The 20,059-nt window shown below is 40.2% G+C and overlaps 1 protein-coding gene across 8 annotated transcripts in view; it reads left to right on the forward strand.

Moving 5' to 3' along the window:
• Positions 1-440: 440 nt before the first annotated feature.
• The window catches only part of PHF3 (PHD finger protein 3), a 51,530-nt gene continuing 31,911 nt past the window's right edge, over positions 441-20,059 (forward strand). The window contains exons 1-5 of one of the 8 annotated variants that reach the window (XM_075087037.1): positions 442-581; positions 10,145-10,413; positions 19,031-19,185; positions 19,414-19,487; positions 19,749-19,910. In XM_075087037.1, the coding sequence (XP_074943138.1) occupies positions 19,769-19,910 (142 nt within the window). In that variant the 5' untranslated portion in view covers positions 442-581; positions 10,145-10,413; positions 19,031-19,185; positions 19,414-19,487; positions 19,749-19,768. Of the gene's footprint in view, positions 582-10,144; positions 10,414-17,452; positions 17,583-19,030; positions 19,186-19,413; positions 19,488-19,748; positions 19,911-20,059 lie in introns of those variants that run through there. The other 7 variants (XM_075087040.1, XM_075087039.1, XM_075087041.1 and 4 more) reach the window with 7 other exon arrangements.

Raw genomic sequence — 20,059 nt, forward strand, 5'->3', positions numbered from 1 at the left:
GCACCGGCCAGGTGCTTCGGGTTGTTTCGGCCCCCAAACCCCGGGAGGGCGCCCGGGACCCCCCGGGAGCAGCGCGGCGGCCGGCTCCGGCTCCTTGGCGGGGGTTGGCGCGGCAGCCGCAGGCGCGGCTGTGTCACGGGGCGGCGGGTGCCGCCGGGAATATGCGGCACCAAGCACCCGCACGACCCCGCAGCAGTGCCCGAACCCTCTCCCCGCCGCGGGGGCGCGCTGCCGGCCACCCCCGCCCCGTCCAGTCCCGGCGCCCGCGCATGCGCGGCGCGGTGGCGCGCCCTCTCCTTCCCCCCCCGCCGTAAACAGCGCCGTCACGTGAGCGGCCGGGCCCGGCGCGGCGCCGCTCGCCTGACGCCGCGGGGGCGCGCCTAGGGGGCAGCGGGCACGCGGCCGGCACCGCCAGCCGAGCCAGGCCGAGGCGAGGCAGGCCGGGACCAGCGGAGCCGGGGGAGGGGAAGCCCGCGCGCAGCCCCGCGGCCTGTGGGAGCGGGGGCCGCCCTCTCTCCCTTCGCTGCGTCCGCCGCGTCTTTCCTCCGCGGCTCCGGGGCAGTGCTGGGCGGCGGAGCGGGGTGAGTTAACGCCGCCGGGTCGCGGCAGGGGAACGGGGGAAGGAGGGGGGAAGAAGGCGAAGGGGCTCGCTGCGCTGCGCGGCCTCGCCCTGCCTTCGCCGGGGCGCGGCGGGCGGCCAGGCGGGGCCGGGCTGGGCTGGGCCTGCGGTGGCGGTGCTGGCGGGGCCGCGGCCTGGCTTGGCCTGGCCCGGCCTGGCGGCGAGGCCCAGCGCGGCGGGCCAGCCCGGGTGGGAGCGCGGCCTGCTTCCGCCGCGGCGCCGCCGGCACAGGCTGGGGTGCGGAGGCGGCGCTGCCACCGGCGGTGGCGGCCCGTGTTGCAGCGGCGGCCCGCGGCCTGGGTGTGGGTCCGGGGGCGCTCCCCGGGCGAGCCCCGGCTGCCCCACTCCGCTCGGCCCGGGCGCGGCCCCGCGGCGCCGACCCTGCGGAGACTGGGCCCTGCGGGTCCTGGCCTTCTTGTCCTGCCACCGGGCATGGCGCTCTGGCTTTGGCCTGGCTGCCTGCGGCGGCCTCTCCCGGCCCTCACCGTGCCGCAAGCTGCCTGCCTGGGGCCGTGCTGCCGCCGGCTTCTCAGCACCGCCTTCCCCGCCCCGCGTTTGCTGGGCCGTGCCCCTTCTTGGCAGTGCTTGTCCCTTCCCACTCGTTGAGCCGCTAATGCCTCCTTGCCCCATATAAACCTGAGGAACAAACACCAATTTAGACCCTGCTGTTCTTCCTGCTATTGGTCTGACCTGTTCTGGGCTCCTCCTCCTGTCTCTCAAACTTAGCATCATCAACAATTTCTGTGTTTAACTCTTGTGTACAGTACCCACTGTAGGAAGTGCGGGAGAGAACGTGGTCATCGGTGTTCCCCGGGGGATTCAGTGGCCTGGTGGTATTTCCAGATCCTATTCTTGGATGAGATGCTCTTTCTGAGGCAATTTGTCCACACTTCTTGCCTGCTACTTGAATGCAAATAATTAACATAAGGCTTTGGAAGAGCCATTGCTCCTGTGATTGAGGGTGTGCTTTATATATGGTCCACACAATGGAGACCCGTTGTAGCCATGAGGTGAGGGATTGGAAGAAGAGCACTCTGTGCTAGGTTGAGTTAGTAGAAATAGCCTGCAGAATGAAGCATAAAAGTGAGGAAGGGAAGGCAGGAACGTGGGATGACAACAGCCGTACCATACCAGTTGTGATGGTGTCTTTTATGTAGCTGTTAATCCATTATGTAATTTGTGTACATTTGCTTTTATAAAAATGGATGCTAACATCGCTACAGAGTGGAAATATTGTCCGGTTAAATGTTAGGATGGTAAGCATCTGGCATCTCTTTAACACCACAAATTTGCAGGTTTTTTTGCTTAATAAATTAAGGTTCAGGGCACACTGTAAGGGAGATCTTGAAAACCTGGATTTTATGTTTCTTGGAATAATTTAACTTTGAGTAGTCTTTACGCTTAGTGTGTAGCCCACAAAGAAACTGCTGCTCAGCTCTTTTTTTTCTTTACTGAGTAGCTTCTGCTTTTAATTTCTGTAGTTAGCTTTAAAGATGATACATAAAAATACAGAGTTCTGAACACCTAGGTTTTTTTCAGCTGTCATTGCCTGTTAGTCATTCAGTTTTTATATGCATTTTACATTTGCAAACCCTCAGGAATTTCAAGCATCTGAAAGGGCACCTAACTACAAACCATGTTGGCTAGATCTGATTCAACATAATTAACTGCAGTAATTCAGCACAGTGGTAGTGTGTTTCTAAGAAAGCAAAAGCTCTAAAAAAACCTGTAATTATTATCTGTTATGCTTCTGTGACCTCTTCTTTGAAGGCTTAGTTCTACCTCATGGAGTAAATACACTCATGTTGTGCAGAGAGCTGAGCCAATGTAGGCTGTATGAAATTTTTTAGCTGTTTTTTTAAATGGAAGTTTGTGTTTTTAAAAAATTAATTTTCCCATGTCAACTTAAATATTGTTAAATCCAAGTCTTAAGCATACTGAGAGGAGATAAATTTATTTGTAGGAAATGATAAACTTTCATTGTTTCATTATATTATTCTGGCGTATTGTGTCAGAAACTTCTTTTGTGGCAAGGGAATATTTTTGAAAGGTAATATTGTGAAGTAGCGGTGACAAAATCCACTAAATTGGGATATGAGTGTTTATTATATAGCAGCAAAAAGTAAAAATTATGGACAGCTTATGACATCTGCTGGAGCAGTGTCAGTATAGCTGTGTGATGGATGGTGTATTTCTGTGGAAAACTTCATGAAGCTTAGCCATTAAGCTTCTAAGTATTTCTGAAAAATCTAATTCTAATGTGTGTTTCCGTATGAATCATTATCAGAGAGAGACTGACAAATCCAAAAGGTATTGCAATTGAAATTACTCTGTCTGGGGTGACTAACAAATAATCGGTGTAACCTGTTACAGAGCTTAACATTTATGCTATGTTCAAATGAGGGGTTAAAATAATAAATAACAAATAATAAATAGGGAATTTAAATAAGGTAACAGGTGGCATATGGATACTTATGGGTTGATGTTTCTGGTGTATAGCTTTGTTGGTGTACCTGGGCCTTCTTTACAGCAATATTGATGTTTCAAATAAACCTGTTGAATACATGTTACTGTTAGACAGGTCTTTGACAGTGTCCTGTTTGTTGGGAGATAGGTGAAGGAGAAAGATCAAACTTGATTATGGTCAAAGGCCAAAGCTCAGCAAACCATATTCCATCCAAGGGATGTATCCTTTTTTGAGAAAGGACACTGAAATTTTCTTTAACAGTTCCGAATGCATTTTTTGGGATATATTGCAACGCATATGTTCATAAATCAAATTGCTTGTCCTGTCAAAAATCTTTTGTTGGTTAATTTAATTCTTGAAGACTGCCCTAGATGGTGGGATTTGAGCCAGTGTGAACCAGAGTAGAAAGTGCACTAGCATGAGTGTTGTAAAGTTGAAGTTTTCTTACCAATTCTGCCACTGATGCACTGTCTGGAATTGACTTCCTTTTTTATCCCATGATGTGTTTAGACTGTGAGCTCTGTTAGCCAGAATCTGTTAATACAGAGGACCTGGGTCTCGGTTCTGGCTTTTGGTGCCATAATATCCATAAATGTTGTAAGAACAAATGCAGGTTCTAACAGTTAAAACATGGACACATGGCAACTTAATGTTAGTTTTCAGTTAGATGCTTGTGACCTTAAACTTTAAGGTTTTGTATACAAGGAAAGAGGGGATTTGGTTGTAAAACTTGCCTCTGCTTAGCGTCAGCACTTTGAAATTACATTGATTGGTAGGTGGGTTTTAAGTGTCAAGGTGTCAGTGAGCACATGGGGTTGTCCAACATCACAGCTCTGTGAAAAAGGTATCAAGTTGATGAACTTGATACCTTGAATGCTCTTTTTTGGTACAGTAATTACCAAAAGACTCAGGTGAGGGATTTTTTTTAACTGCCTGTGTTGTTAGCTAATTGCATGTCAGTTAAGGTGCAGTTTCCCTCTTTTGCTGAAAAGTTTTTGACGGTTACTGTTACTTATCATTTGATTCCTCTGTGACAGGCTGAGTCAGCTTTTCACATCTGTTTTGGCATCTAAGGTGCTATTCATCCAAATAGGGCAGTTCCTTTTGTATACTTTTCTGACCAGCATTTATTACTACTACTTGAAGAAATACAAGTAATATGGATTTTTTATTTAATGGAGTCTATTACTGTTACGACTAGTCCTTGCTCTTAGCCATTTGGTGTGCGTAAGCTGAAGGAAGGTGTTTACAGGACAGCAGGCCAAGTCTTATATTTTGAGTGTTGCAATGTTTCCAACACTAGTCCAGTCAATAACTAGATTTACAAAAGCTTTTAAAAGCACTATCCAGATTCAGTGAATTGGAAGGAACAGATGCTATTCAGAAAGGTACATAAATGAAATGGAAGGAATTGTAATGTTACTATGCTGCCTTCAGCAGCTTCAGACTCACTGATTCAGGTAGGCCAATAAAGTAGATAAGATCTTCAACACCTGGGATTTTGAGTATCCTAAATAAGGAGTGTGAGGTTTTTTTTCCTTTCTTTGATTAGGTTCCTTCAGACTTTTTTCCCCCTTGTTCCCAATTTAGGCAATTAAAAAAAAAATTTTCTGTGTAGAAATATTTTATTTTTCTGAAGTCCAGCTTCTGAGGATGAGATTTCTTTCTAAATTGTCAGTTATTAAAAATACAGGAATTTCTATTTTATATTTATAGGTATAAAATATAAGCTAATACATGAAAGTCAAATTTAAAATGTAAAATAGTAAGTGAAAGTTACCCTCTGGGCAGAGAGGGAATGAGAGAAAGTAATTACAGTGAATGCTATTTAAAAGTATGAAACCTAACTTTTGCTTAGTAAAATAAATGGTGTAGGGACACTATTAAAGCTGAATAAAACATGTGTAAAGGAAAATAATAAAATAACAACACAAATACAGCTAATGGAAATCCAAATATGTAGTTGGAAAATTAAACACCCCTGGTGTTTAAAGGGAGACAATTTAGAATGCAGTGAAAGACAGAGTGTGTTTGGCCTGTACATTAGCTAAGAAACACTCAGGATTTCTACTGGTATATACAATTTGTGATCACCTCTGCTTGAGGTGGATTTTGGATAAGGTGGTAGAGACATGCTGATGCAGTTGGATATCTCTGCTAAACTGTTCTGATAAGAATAATACAACAGCAACTGAAGTAATTTTTTGCCTCTTTCATAGACAAACTAAAAAATGAGAAATCTTAAAGATGTACAGTATCTCTTGTCCAGATATTAGTCTTCCTTCCCTTCCAAGATGAGTTTGAAAGGATATGCTTGAGATCTCTCGTCTTTCCTTAGCAAGTGATCATTCTACCTATTTATCTTTTAATTTCAGACAGTAATTTAGAGCTGCTAGAGACGTAGAGATAAAAAGTAGTAAATGGGGAGAAGGTAAATATCTGCCACGTGAGATCCTGCAACACGTTTATTTCATACCAGTATTTGTTGGGATTTGAGGCAGTACGATGACATACCTACCTTAAACTAATTTAAAAACTAAAGAAATGAGTTTTATAAGCTGGAAAAGAAAATTATTTGAGAGCATGAAGAGAATAATAGAATGATAGAATTATGTAGGTTGAAAAAGACCTTTAAGGTCACCTAGTCCAACTGTTAACCTAGCACTGCCAAGTCCACCATTAAAACATGTCCCTAAGCACCACATCTACATGTCTTTTAAATACCTCCAGGGATGGTGACTCAACCACTTCCCTGGGCAGCCTGGTCCAATCCCTGACAACCCTTTTGGTGAAGAAGTTTCTCCTAGTATCCAGTATAAACCTCCCCTGACACAACTTGAGGCCATTTCTTCTTGTCCTATCTCTAGTTACTTGGGAGAAGAGACCAACACCTCACTGCAACCTCCTTTCAGGTAGTTGTAGAGAGTGATAAGGTCTCCCCTCAGCCTCCTCCACACTAAACAACCCCAGCTCCCTCAGCTACTCCCTCCTCATAAGCCTTGTTCTCCAGACCCTTCACCAGCTTTGTTGCCCTTCCCTGGACACGCTCCAGCACCTCAATGTACCTCTTGTAGTGAGGGGCCCAAAACTGCACACAGTACTGGAGGTGTGGCCTCACCAGTGCCGAGTAGAGGGGCACAATCACTTCCCTCCTCCTGCTGGCCATACTATTCCTGATACAAGCCCGGATGCCATTGGCCTTCTTGGCCATCTGGGCACACTGCTGCCCATGTTCAGCCAGGTGTCAACCAGCACCCCCAGGTCCTTCTCCGCCAGGCAGCTCTCCAGCCACTCTTCCCCAAGCCTGTAGCGTTGCGTGGGGTTGTTGTGACCCAAGTGCGGGACCCGGCACTTGGCCTTGTTAAACCTCATACAATTGGCCTCGTTCCATTGATCCAGCCTGTCCAGGTCCCTCTGCAGACCCTTCCTACCCTTGAATAGATTGACATTCCCGCCCAACTTGGTGTCATCTGCAGACTTACTGAGGGTGCACGTGATTGAGATTTTATGGTAAACATAATGTGAGAGAAGTTCTGGAAGTTGTGTTTAAATGACATTTCCTCTTCAATAGGGTTAATTTTAGTGATGGATCACTTAATAATGAAAGAGTTTGGTTGGTGGGTTACTTCTGTGAGTACCTGCTGTTGCAGTGGGGAGGGCTGATTGAAACAAATCAATCTCAGGAGTATAAGAGAAATGTACTTTATTTAAGGAATTGAGGGGAATACTCTTTATACATCTAGCTTTTCTTGACGGTCAGATCTCATTGCACCCACGCTCCTGTATCTTGCTGCGCTGTGTGATGTAGCAGTCTCAGTACATGCCCCGCTGTTCCAGGAGCCAGCGGGTGGGAGAAATTCTGTGTCTGGAACCTGGCTGGGATTTCCTCCTCTGGCATTTGCTCTTTTGCCTCATTCATGAACGCTCCTCGCTGGTTCTCAATACATGAGACTTTTCATATTCTGTTGCTTCTGATTAACTACCCAGTGGGAAAACATTTTTGAATTATTGCGGGATGGGAGTACGCTTGGTACGTGCACTTTTGCTGTGAGTGATGCCAAGCCATTGGCCTTTAGGGTTCAAGTGGAGGACACAGCTGTGTTCCAGGGGAACGATACATTCGTCGTCAGAGCTGTTAGAGTTATCTTTGGAAATAAATGACCATGAAAAACTTCACTGTGTTTTACCTATACCTCTGGCTATTTTTCCTGGTGTTCAGTGTTTCAAATGCAAAATAAACTGTTCAAAATTCAGGCACTTCAGGTATTGTAAGGGAATAATTTTTTATTTTGTATCAACTGTTCCTAACAATTGGCTGTCCAGCAAGAAGTGTGTCTTTCATTGTGGGTCCGGTAGATTCTACACTTCATGTGTTAGTTCATCTAGTAATGCTAGAAATAATTTTCTAAACTTGGTACTCTAAAAGTTATGCAAAGAATTGAATGGTGATTTCTTGAACCAGGTAAAGCAAAATTTTATTTTGTGCTTTACTGGGATAACCTCTCTAACTATTTTTAAGACTGTAGAACAAATTCTTTAATCTTAGATTTTGTGGTGGTAGGATTTTTATGCATTACCATTTTGTTTATATCGTTACAATGACTTTTTGATCCAGAATTTGGATAGAGCTTATACTTGGTCATAGACTCAAGTTCTAGAAATAAACCTTTCAATAAAATTCCTCTTGAATTTTCTCTAATAGCTAGTTAGGTGATTTTGAAGGTGGCTGTGGCCATTGCTTGTATAGTTGCTTGGACAATTAGTTATTTTGCAGTGCTTTTAGTGTTGTGAATGGCTGCATGGTAGTCTTGCAAAACTGTAGGTATTCTTTTTCATCACACTGCTGAAGACAGAGGTTAATTTCTGTCAGCAGTGATTTTTGTTGCAGTGCTAACGTTCTGCTTGAGCTTTGCTACTTAACACTGCTCTTACTGAAGTGGTCAGCACTGCTTTGGTAACAGCAGTGTTAGTAACAGTTATATGAATGTTCCCCTCCTGTCCAGAAAAAACTTGAGATGTAATATTGTAAATATGCCTAAAGCCCCTGCCACTCTTCAGTTTTGGGTACAAAAGGTTTCTTGCAGTAATTCATGGGTGTTCTGTTGCAGTGTTATTGGCAGTTAAGTGTCAGGGTTCACCATTGTTTTATCCTGCGTCTGTCACGTTTGTACTTGTGTCATGCTTATATGAAAAGAACCTGTTGTTACAGGAAGGTGTTTTAAAATACTGGATTGGGGTATTTATAGTTATTTACTTATGTTGAGCCACTGCAGCTCTTGTAGTTTATCCAGTATAGTATAGTTGTAACTAGATGGCATAGTAAAAATAGATTATACAGTGCAGCATAGCACTTCCTGTGTTAGATTGCTGCTTTATTTGTTGCAAAATTTGAAAATTATTTTGACAACTGTGAAAAGAATGTGGACTGCTATAGGTGCTGGTTGGCATGGTGTACATGTAGATGCACTGCATTGCTTGATGAAAAAATATTTTTTTGGTTAGGTAGCTTTCAAATTGTTATGTACTTGCTGCTGTAAGACTGTTACGTGCTTACTAAATTCACCTGACTTGGCCTGACTTTCCTTCTTGCTGGCTGTTTGGTCAGTAGGATGTTGTGTATTAGACTGTTGTCACAGTTAATGTGTAAATACTGTAAAGACACCATGCTCTGCAAAAACATAGTGCCATACCTGACTATTGTTTTCTTCTGAGCTGCACTATGGGAGAATGAAAGAGACTGTTGTGTTTTCAAAACAAAACATCTTTCCTGCTCACCTCTAGGTTTTGTAAACTTGTGAAATTAAATAAATTGGATAAATAGGGTTGAAACTGTAGCAGAGCTCGGATGTGTGTGGCTAGGATTTTCCCTGTTGATTGCTAAAACAGAAATGTCCCGTTGATGTATATAAGGAAGCATACTTACTTTTCTAGTAAGCATGAGCAGGTACTGGATTTATTTAGTGGCAGATTGCAGGAACAGAGATATAGGAAGTAATTCAAGCACTACAAACTCTAAATCTCACTTTTCCTTTAATGAGTTCATTCAAAAAAAAAAATCCTGTCTAGCGTGTGGGAGGAGGGTGATGAAGGAAGGAGCAGGAGAGAATGTACGTCCTTTTTCTGCTTCCAGAAGCTTGAACAGCTTTGTGTGTGCCAGAACTGGTCTCCCAGACTTTACTGTATGCCAAATTAAACCAGGCACTACTGTATTACTCTGTTTTCCTTGCTCCATGACCATATTGTAATTATCTCTCCACTCTAAGTATATGCTTATGCTAAACTTCTGAACAAACATTTTGCTGACTTTTTTTGATTCTGTTGTGTAGTTATATATTCTTATTAGTTGACTCTCTGCTGCCGTAGTTGCATTTCTGCTATATTGCAAAAGAAGTGATTTAGAAAATAGTGAATTCCTTCTTGTAGAACGTAGGTGCCATCTTTGAATGCAGTTTCTTAAGTTTTACATAAACTTCAAAATTGAAATTTCTAAAAGCCTCTTGGCCCTTTTGAAGCGAGCTCTGAATTCTCATACTTGATTGAGGTCAGATTTTCATATAAAATTTCTGTAATTTTGTTGAATGTAATGATAGGTGAAAAATAGTAGTGATAAGGCCTTGCAGCTGAAAATAATTATTTGATGTGATGGACTTGGTAGTTCTTCTATGAATGGAAATATAGTCCGTCTCAATTTTGGGCCTAGTAGATCAGGCTCTCAGCTTTCTCAGCTCCACTGGTGTTAGTGGAAGCTGACCTCATCTTTTTACGTTTAAAGATGCGTGCTCACGATGCTGCTAAGCAGGTTCAATTGTTCTTGATAGTGTAGTTAATATTAACTTAGCATGAGATTTCTTTTTAAGATTAATCAGTTAGAGAATTGATTTTTACATATGCAGTGGGCCATACTAAGCCGTAAGCAGATTTTTTTTTTTTTTGTTACAATTCTAAAATACCTTAAGCATTCTTTATAAAACACAACAGCCAAAACAATTTGCTGGTTTCTTAGGTGTTTTAAAATTTGTAGCTTATTTTCTTATGGTATTTTTCTTGTCTTTCTATAGGGCTGAAAGACACACAGGAGTCTTCATGGATATAGTTGATACATTTAACCATTTAATTCCTACTGAACACTTAGATGATGCCCTATTTCTAGGATCCAACCTGGAGAATGAAGTCTGTGAGGATTTTAGTACAAGTCAAAATGTCTTAGAGGATTCGCTGAAGATCATGCTCAGCGATAAGGATCCTATGCTAGGATCTGCAAGTGCCCAGTTCTGTTTGCCTGTTTTGGATAGCAATGATCCCAATTTCCAGATGCCTTGTTCAACAGGTAAATGTTACAATTTTTTAAGATTACGATTTAAAATGCAGTTATACTCTAGTACCAACCCATTTTCATAATGTAGAAATAATAATTTGGGATTTCTGTCTCCTTCCTGCCCTTTTTGTTGTGCTGCTTACATGCCTGGCATGTAAACCATGTGCAGCTCTTTTTAACAATAGAAGAAGGCTCCTAATCTGGATCAGAAGTAATTTAGGCTTTGTCTTGAGTATATGTAAATTATTCCCAATTAAAGCCATGATTTGTTTAGTGTAAGTACTGTGCCTGATCAGTGAAGTTACTAGTTGTCTTCAGAAAATGTAATAATTCTGGATTAGCAGGAGGAGCATGAGAGTTGTACAAATTACTGCTCTGACCTCAGGTTTATTCTGTTGTTGCTAGACCTTCTGGTACTGGGCTGATACTGGATTCTCGGTGTTCTGCTTTGGTTGGCTTTAGACAAAACCCTGGAATGAAAATACAGTTCTTTTTTACTGTTTGGAAACACCTGATTTGGAACCAGTTTAGAGCAAAGTTTTAAATAAAAATAATCTTAGGAGTTGTGGAGTAGTTTTGGAAGCTCAAAAAAAAGTCATCCAGTCCCTAAAATTATTTCTGTTGATGAATAGTTGGAATATGTACCCTGAATTTGGTGTAAGAGACAAAAATATACTCTAAGTTTAATAGTTTTTTATTTGACTGTATATAATAAAAAATACCTAAAACCTAAAAATAATAACTTTTTTAGGTTCATTACTGAAGTGTTGTAGATTAATGCAGATAACTTTGATTATATCGACATTTAGTTTTTTTCTAGTAACTTCTACAAACAGTTTCTGAAAATCTTGATAATTTCCTGATACAGTATGTATTTTGTTTCTACTAATAGACTAAATTCTCATCTTCACTAAATTTAGTAGTATAACAATGTGGACAACTGTAAATCAAAGGTGATATTGACTGAGGCAATGAAAAAGTGGACTGCAAAGCCAAAACAAGAGATTTGATCTTTTCACTACTTCAGTAGAACATTATTGAGGCCACCCTTAATGTTTTAATTTGTTCTTGCTGTAGTCTGTATCCTTATATGTTTTTGTCCGTAACCCAACAAAATTGTATCACTCTTAATGTGCATAAAACTGTACAATGTATACAACTAAAAAAATTACTCCTGAGTTTTTGTATTTCCTTCCAGTAAAATAGTGATGCAGATTCTTGTTTCACACTGCATCCTGTGCATCCTCCATTAAACAGATACTGCATTTAAAATATTTTAATTAACTCATAAGGTACAGCTGGACATTTTGGAGGTTACGGGGAGACTTTTGTCGGCTTTTTTGGCACGTATTTCTCCTAAAAGTGATCAGCAGTGCAATAATTAATACTACTGATAATTAAATAATCACAGTTTTTAAGGCTGCTGTCCATTCAAATAAGTGAGCTGGCTCATTTATTTGGGTTCTGTTATTTCAGGCTGTCTGCAGAGTAAGGGAATCAACTGGTTTGATTTATGCTAGGTTCATGAATTTAATGTTTTGGGTTTTTTTTTTTAATCTGAAGGCAAGAGCAGAGCCACATATCAGTAAGTAAATGAAAACATGCAGTTCAGAATTAATGTAGTAGATATCGAAAAGGCGACGGAGTGTTCTTGCTGTTGCTTGTTCTTTGTAGGTCTTGATAAGAACTGTCCTTATTCAGAGATAGTAGGACTGCGGTATGTATTTAAATTATTTATTAGTTGAGAAAGATTATCAGTTTGAAGCAAAGTTTCTCTTCTTGTCTTTCTTCTTTGAGCAACCATATAGCTCATGATCGGTTTGATTTGTCTGGGGCTGTTCGTGATCTAACAAAGTTTATGTAGTCTGCTGGTAAGAATGCAGTTGTGCAAGATGATAGTACCCTCGGTAAGAATTACCCATACAGAGGCTGTTTTTTCCAGACAATATGCGTGAAAGCTCATCTCTACACCAACGTCAATTGTGTAAAAAAGAAAAAAGCATGACTAGCCCCAGAAAACTTGCCTTACTTACATCCTTAGAGCTACAACACCATTGGTGTGTCATGCAGAATGATAGTTCGCTATATTTTGATTGTTCCAGTTCTTCCCTGCCCCCCCCTTCCCATAGCATTTCACTATGAATATATTCTGCATTGCATGAAACGGTATGGTAACAAAATGGTTGGTTGTTGGCTCTTCTCTTATGCTTCTAACCCTAGTGGAAGGTTATCTTGTTTTGCTAGGTTTATGTATACTTGTTACCTGTTTATGTTAAGCAGGGCAAGACCTAGGACATACTGAAAGCAGATGGTTGTATTTCTTACACTTTTTATTTCATTTCTGAAGAGTTAATTTTTTCCAGAGGCACAAATTCATTTACCATAATTTGTTTTAGACCTTCAAGATGTATTTTGCATAACCCGTGCTGAGGTCACGGAACAGTTAAGGAGCAAAATGCTCATGGAAGTTAGTTCAGAGGGCCATCAAAGGCATGCTGCTCCATGAATAACTGGAACATACTCTATTCTGTTCAGTTTTTAATGTGGTGAAGATTTCGTGCTACAGCTTATTTGATTGCTGTGAGCAAGCTGAAGAGATAAAGGTAAAAACAGTTGGACTGAGGAGGTGATTTGGCGAAAATGGTATTGGGTCTCACCGATAAAATGGAGGAGCAGAAGGCATGGCTCACTAATACTTGTTTGAAAGCCTGGTTTGAGCAGAGTTCAAGAATATTTGTAAACCTATGCAGAAAACAAGATACTATCTTTATGTACCTTCAACACAAAGAACTTGTACCATGTTCTAAATATGAAATTTCTTGCGTGAGTGACAGGACAACATTGTATCTGCTTTACTTCGGAGATCAGGTCTTTTTGTCTAAGAACCCCTTCTGTCTTGCTCTTAACTTGGTTTGGAGTGTGTGTTTGTTTTCTGTTCTTTCTCTTACTGCTGTGTTGACATTGGCTTTTGTTCTACCCTCTTTAAAACCATTCCCCCTCGTCCTGTCATGACAGGCCCTGCTAAAAAGTTTGTCCCCATCTTGCTTATAAGCCCCCTTTAAGTATTGAAAGGCCACAATGAGGTCTTCCTGGAGTGTTCTCTTCTCCAGGCTGAACAACCCCAGCTCTCTCAGCCTTTCTCCATAGGAGAGGTGTTCCATCCCTCTGATCATTTTTTGTGGCCCTCCTCTGGACCTGCTCCAGCAGGTCCATGTCTCTCTTGTACTGAGCATCTCAGTCAGCAGTACTGCTATATGCAAATAGCAAGGAGCATGAGAATGGGTGTCTGTTGTCCTGTTGATAGGAAGAACTATATCAGTACCAGTAAAGTAGTCTCGTGTTAATGTCTCGGCCCGAATCCGGTTTGTGTTGGATCTAAATGGTTTCTTCAGTTGAATGACGTTGTTGGTCTTTGTCTGCTTGGTCAGCTTGCTCTGTAATTGCCACTGTGTAATAGAATGGGGTTGTCTTGTTCAGCTTTGATTGACCAGTTACATGTTTGGAGAAGACAAGAAGATTATTTCCTGGTGATCCTGGTAATGCCTTTGAGCAGAGGTAGAGCTAACTCTTTATGACTGTCTCACAGGCTGGAAAGGGTATGGGTCAAATTAACAGATGTTATGCTGAAATACTTGTAGGATGTGTTTGTGGAGTGACTGCTAAACTGTAAAGATGTAGTTGGGTTGTTGGTTTTGTGGGGTTAGACTGAGCAGATTGCTGCTCTTATATCGCAGTTAGGAAGCTTTCTGTTATTTTGGTGAATCAAGGTACAAGCTTTTTGTAACAGGGGCCATATATTGTCCTGAAGTAGGTATTAGCAGATGGATGTAGTGCCGATAGTGGAAGTGGATATAACTGCACTCTTTGCAACTTAAACGGCAGAATTTGACAAAATGAGGCTTTTGAGAATTAAATGAAACCCAAGTTCTTGGAACAATCAGAAGTGTCCCATATCTGTTTTAGGCATCTCTTTGCTTCTCTTCATCAGTGTGGTCAGGTGGCAGTTCTTCCAAGACCTGAATGACCAGCATAGGAGGGTAGATTATGTAGAACAGCTCTTGGGCGTCTTTAATATTTGGGCGGTGTGAGTGGTTGTGGATGTGTGGTTTTGGGGTTGCCTTCTTTTTTCCTTTCTGAGCAATTCCTTGATCAGAAGTGGAAACTGAAGTTTAGGATATGACATGACTCTTGAGAGCAACACCTTTTTTGAACTTTGGATGGTACCCTAGTGATAAGTGTTCTGTTTCGTTCTTTTGTGTCTTGCTGGAAGCTTATCCACTAGTTTTGTAAGCTTGTGAGCATAGCAGGTCAGACTGGTCACATGCCAGTGAACTAGATAACCAACATTCATACTAAATTGGTATTTCTCAGCTATCATGAATTCGGTAGCTTTCGAGGATGTCGTTTACTGGGGCAGTTTGATTTATTATACATGTAATAGAGGGAATGGAATTTAAATTGCATATCATCTGGAGACATTTGTGGATTTCATAATAAAATCAAACTTCTAACCAATTTAGTTTATGGATATGTTTATCAAATCAGGTATTTCTTAAAAAAGATGAGGAAGACTGACCCTATAAGAGGGTACAAAGACTGTTGGGGACATCTTTTTAATGGGCCTTTTTTCCCTGTCCCTCTGGATTGCCGCTGGGAAAGTGTTCCCCCAAGTGCAGTCTGTTCTTTCTAGTTTTAGCCTGTGTTTTCATGAGCACTGTTGAAAGCAGCATTACCTCTCTTAAAATTGAAATTACCTACTGAATCTTTGGAGCCAAACCAATTGTTCTGACATCAAATACTTCTTTTCTTCATCTAGTGTCCCATCTGGCTGTGTTAGCCATTTCAGGCTCTTTTCACTAAAGCCAAATACACATGATTTTACCTCCTGCATGTGAAGTAATTTTGAATGTAACCTTCAGATTGTAACCCAAAATTGGGTCTACAATTGTTTCTCTCAGTTTTCTTACCTCTTTATGCCTTCCTTCCTTCAAGCTGTCCATGTGAACAGTTGCACAATGTCTTGTGACCAAGGTAGTAACTTTCCTGTATAAAAATTTTACATTATTGGTATTATATTGAGAACTTGGTATTATATTAAGAACTTGGAGAATGTTTATTTTGCATGCTTTTTTGTTCTTAGGTAACAGACTACCAGTTTTCCCTATTTTAGGTCCTTCTGAAGAGTTTAGGTTTTTATTCCTTTGGATCGGTTTTATGAAGTTTAATGGATGGAGAGAGGTTGGATCTGTAATAGGATTTGCAAGGCAGTTTATGTATTTATGAATCACAGAGCTCATCTAAAGGCTCTCTAAATCAAATTATTTTATTAAAAAGAGTGCTTGGCTTGATGCTGTGTTTTTACTTGTTGGAATTTGCACTTTACTACTCTTTATTTACAAAGTAACGGGCTCATTACTTTGAGCTTTATGAGCTAAAGAACCATAAATCAGTAGTCCTGTGATGTAATGCCACCTTTTTTTTTTTTTTTGAAATGGGGGTTCAGTCCTCTGTCAGGATAAATGCTGTATTAAGTTTATTAATCAATTGATTTTCATAGGTTTTAATTCTAAAGACAGGAAAAATCCCTCTTTACAATTTCGAGATTAATGGAGAATGGGAGTAAATGTTTAGTTAGTATTTCACATGGTATTTATTGTGTTTTTTTCTTGCACTGGGCAGTCAGTACAAGGTACTTGCAGGCAAATTCTCAGTTAAACAGGTTACAGGCTTACAGAAAAAAAATCCATAGAACAGTTGGAATTTGGTGTTCTCTTATGCAAGTTATCAGTGATCTAATTTATCTTGAAAAATATTTAACAGCATTTTTAATTCTGTTGTTTGAACATACGCATGACAAATGACAATAGGAAAAAGGTTACACCATCTTCATTTACAGTCTTGAGACTTAGTGATATTTTTCAGTATCAATATATATGTTTCATTGCTTTACTAGACTTTATTAGTTCTTAAGTAGTATAAGTAAGATTATAAGTTCTTACGTAGATGTGTGTTACTGCTTTAGACTCTTTTTTTTCATTGAAACGTGATGTTAGGTTTTTATGTTATCATCGGCATATGACGTGGTAGAAACTTCAAAACATTCATCCATTTCCATATAATTTGTGATGCGTGTCAAATTAAAATACGGAATCCACCAGGGACTTGCTCAGTCCCGCTGTTAGCGTGATTCAGGTGGATGTAGCATTTACCACAACGCAAAACAGCAATAACAGTGGAGTTCTGTACCAGGGCTAACATCTACAGGGAAAAAAAAAAAGTATTTCTACACTTGATATTTACCTTGACCAATGTGTCAAAAACTTGAATATTTCTGTCAAATTTTGGCTGAAAATAATCAAGGGAAGACTTATGTTAATAAAAATAAAGGTTTTTAAATTTCAAAGTTTTGATTATGTTTTTAGGAGTATTTTATTCTCCTTTTCTCCTCTTCCCCCAGCAAATAAGGCTTGTTTTCCTCAGTTTTACGTTGCTGGAGAATTAAAACATGGTCACACTTTTGTTTTAACACATGGAAATTTTTTACTTCAAATTTGCAAGTCAACTATTTTTACTATATGTTCTATTTTTGTATAACATATATAAAAATGAGTCAGCATGGCAGGGTAGTTTGGAAATTTAAATACTTTACAGGTGACAAAGACTCAAAATATTAAGTCAACAGCCACTGGTGCTTCTTCCAGTATAAATATGTTCAACATGATTCGTATTTTCGTTATTTGCAGCTTGTTCAGTTGTACACTGGTGTACAACTTTCAACTTTTCTATTCAGATATGTTTTTCTTTATTTTTTCCTTTCTTCTATCTTTTATCCTTCTGTTCAATCTCTATATTTATTACTGAGATAATATTTAGATATTTATTACTAAGATCGCCTATATCTTTCTTTTTAGTTCTATCGGGTTTTGCCTTTGCTGGTTTACTTTTCCCAGTGCTGTTTCTCTACCTCCACTTCCCTTTCATAATTTAATTTCCTAGTATCCTCTGTATCTATTGCTATTCTCTGTCACTTTTTCTCTTCCCACCAGGGACTGTGTCGAATGTTCCTCATCCGGGGGCCTCATGGGGCTGTACTAGCTGAGTTATAGCTCAGGTGGTTTGAAATTAGCAAGGTTCTGTGCTTCAATTTCCTCTGTAAAATTAAAGCTACAGCACAGAGTCTTGTAAGTATGAAAATACTTTAATTCTAATATTTCAAACTGTCTGTTAATAGTAGACTGAATGTGTCCCTTTTGTTATTAATAAAGGAGGGTGTGTAAATTCAATAACTTGAGCAACAACATTGTAAAACCCCACTAAGCCTCTAATAGCAGCCCTGAAATCTACTCCAGAGTCATTTCAGAAGTTGTCAATGTAGTTTTTGTCACATTGTCTTCAGTAGCTTAGTAGTTTAGTTCTACACTGAAGAAACAGAAGATCTGAAAGGAGTTTCCTTTGTCACAGTCTGTTCCTGAATACCAGTTCCACATTTTATAGGAACACTCTTCAATGAGAATTCTAACATCAGAGTGCACTGCTGTTGGGAGAGCATAGTCTTTGACAATGTAAGAATGGGCAGCTGGAGTTAGGGTGAGGGTCCATCTTGCTCAGTGTTCTGTCTTGGACAATAGCTGATATTAGATATTTAGGAGAAAGCGAAGTCTGACAGGGCAGTTACAATGTTGTCTTTTTGCCAGTGTGACCTTTGCCCCATATGTAGCTTAGAGCAAATAAGTGATTAAGGAATATTTGGATGAGTGGAGTAAGACCAGCGTTATCAATCCTCTGCAGCTTTTACGTGATACCTGTGTATATATGTACACATGCACAGGCATAAGGGTGTGTCTGTGGATTGGCAAGCAAAAGCTGCCAATAATTTCTGGAAACACACTTTCCCTGTAGACTGATGTATACAATGCAGTAACTAAAAATTATGGTTAAAATAAAGTTACTATTATGTCATAAAATGACAAATTATCAGCTCAAGACTCCTAGCTTTCAGCTTCTGACAGCCATCTAATTATGGAGGTCCAGAGTGCCAACTATCTGGTGCCAAAGTCAGTCTTCCTTAAGAGGCTGTTTAAAACGTTTCTAATATTTGAACTTTAAAATTAACAGGTTGGTTGGGTTTTTTAACTATTCTTCATGACAGGTGATTGTGGATTGAATTACAGTATTGATAGACCTGATTATTTGTCACTGTTTAGCAGTGTTTTACAACTTCCAATTTTTGTTACTTTAAAAGTATGCTCATGTATTGTAGTGCCTTCACAAACGCATTATTTTTTTACGTTTCAGTAACATCAGACTTGAAAAGGAACAGGAATTGACACATATTCTGAGACAGTCTAAAAATTCTGACAATTTTTAATTTCTGTTCTTGCTAATTTTGATATCTAAGATAAATTTACTGATTTAAATCAGTTTTAGGTAAGCAATTTTTAGAAATTTTTAGATATTTCTGTCATGTGAGTTAGTTTATCTTAAAAATGCTTCTAGGTAGGTGCCTGAATAGTGAAAAATAGGCATACTTGGTTGTTTGGAGTCTGTGTTGTATTTGTCAGAGCCTCCTACATGTTTTGTAAAATCACTTGGGTGTTTGGCTTGATCTCACAGATTTCGCATCCCACAGGGACCAGGATTCATTAATCACGTAGGATCTTTGGGATAGGAGAGGCTACCATTGCAGAACCAAACTTAGAGAAAGTGAGGAGAATGGCTGGTACAGTGGCCTGACTGCCTCTTAGGAAACCTATTTTCAGGAGCAACCTCTGGGACCCGTCTCAGGTTAGTGGAGGATAGGAATTCGACAAAGACAATGTTCTCTGACTCTCCTGGGAGACTAGTGCATGCTGCACTCAATGTTCTTCCAAAAAGGGGTTGCAGATGCAGATATGTGATGTGGGTGGGGCTTAGAATTTTGAAATTGTATCCTATGAGAAAACTGTGATTTTAAACTCTTTGCACTTCTGGATCAGCTCTTTCTGCTGTTTATCTTTCTTCACTTTTTCTTAGGTGGGAAGGGACAGTGAGGGACAGCTGATCCTCTAAGACTGGGGACCTTCCTGTGGCAAAAAAACAATAAAAATGTGAGTCCACCAAAAAGCTATAAGGACTATCTACAGAAATTTTAAGCTTTGGGTGATAGCTTCTTCTACACTGAAACTGCCTCACATGGGAATTTTCTGTCTTGCCTTTCTTCATTTTTTCCCCTTTTGTTTGTTTTTAGATGACCAATTTATTTATTTATTTTTCCCTGTCTCTTCCCTTGTCTTGCTCAGCATTACAGCTGCAACTTTTCTTGATCATTTTAAGTTTTAGGCTCTTCCTTGTTTGTTTGTTTTTTCCAGTTATTGGTCTTGATGATATTATGGATGAAGAAGGCGTTAAAGAGAGTGGTAACGATACCATTGATGAAGATGAGCTTGTTTTGCCTAACAGGAATTTGAGGAGCCGGTGTGAAGAAACATCCATCACATCACCAAGAAAATCACCACGTTTAATGGCACAAGGTGATAATTTATAAACTTAAAGTAAAGCTTTGCTATTTGGTTGTTTGAATTCAAGTACAGACACTTTCTTTTTTATAAACTGGAGCTAGAAGTTGGCATCCATAGGGTACTACTCAATTTGAATTGCTCTTTGTTAAATAATTCATGTC

The sequence above is a fragment of the Phalacrocorax aristotelis genome, chromosome 3 (genome assembly GCF_949628215.1).
Source record: "Phalacrocorax aristotelis chromosome 3, bGulAri2.1, whole genome shotgun sequence".
NCBI classification, from domain to species: Eukaryota; Metazoa; Chordata; class Aves; order Suliformes; family Phalacrocoracidae; genus Phalacrocorax; species Phalacrocorax aristotelis.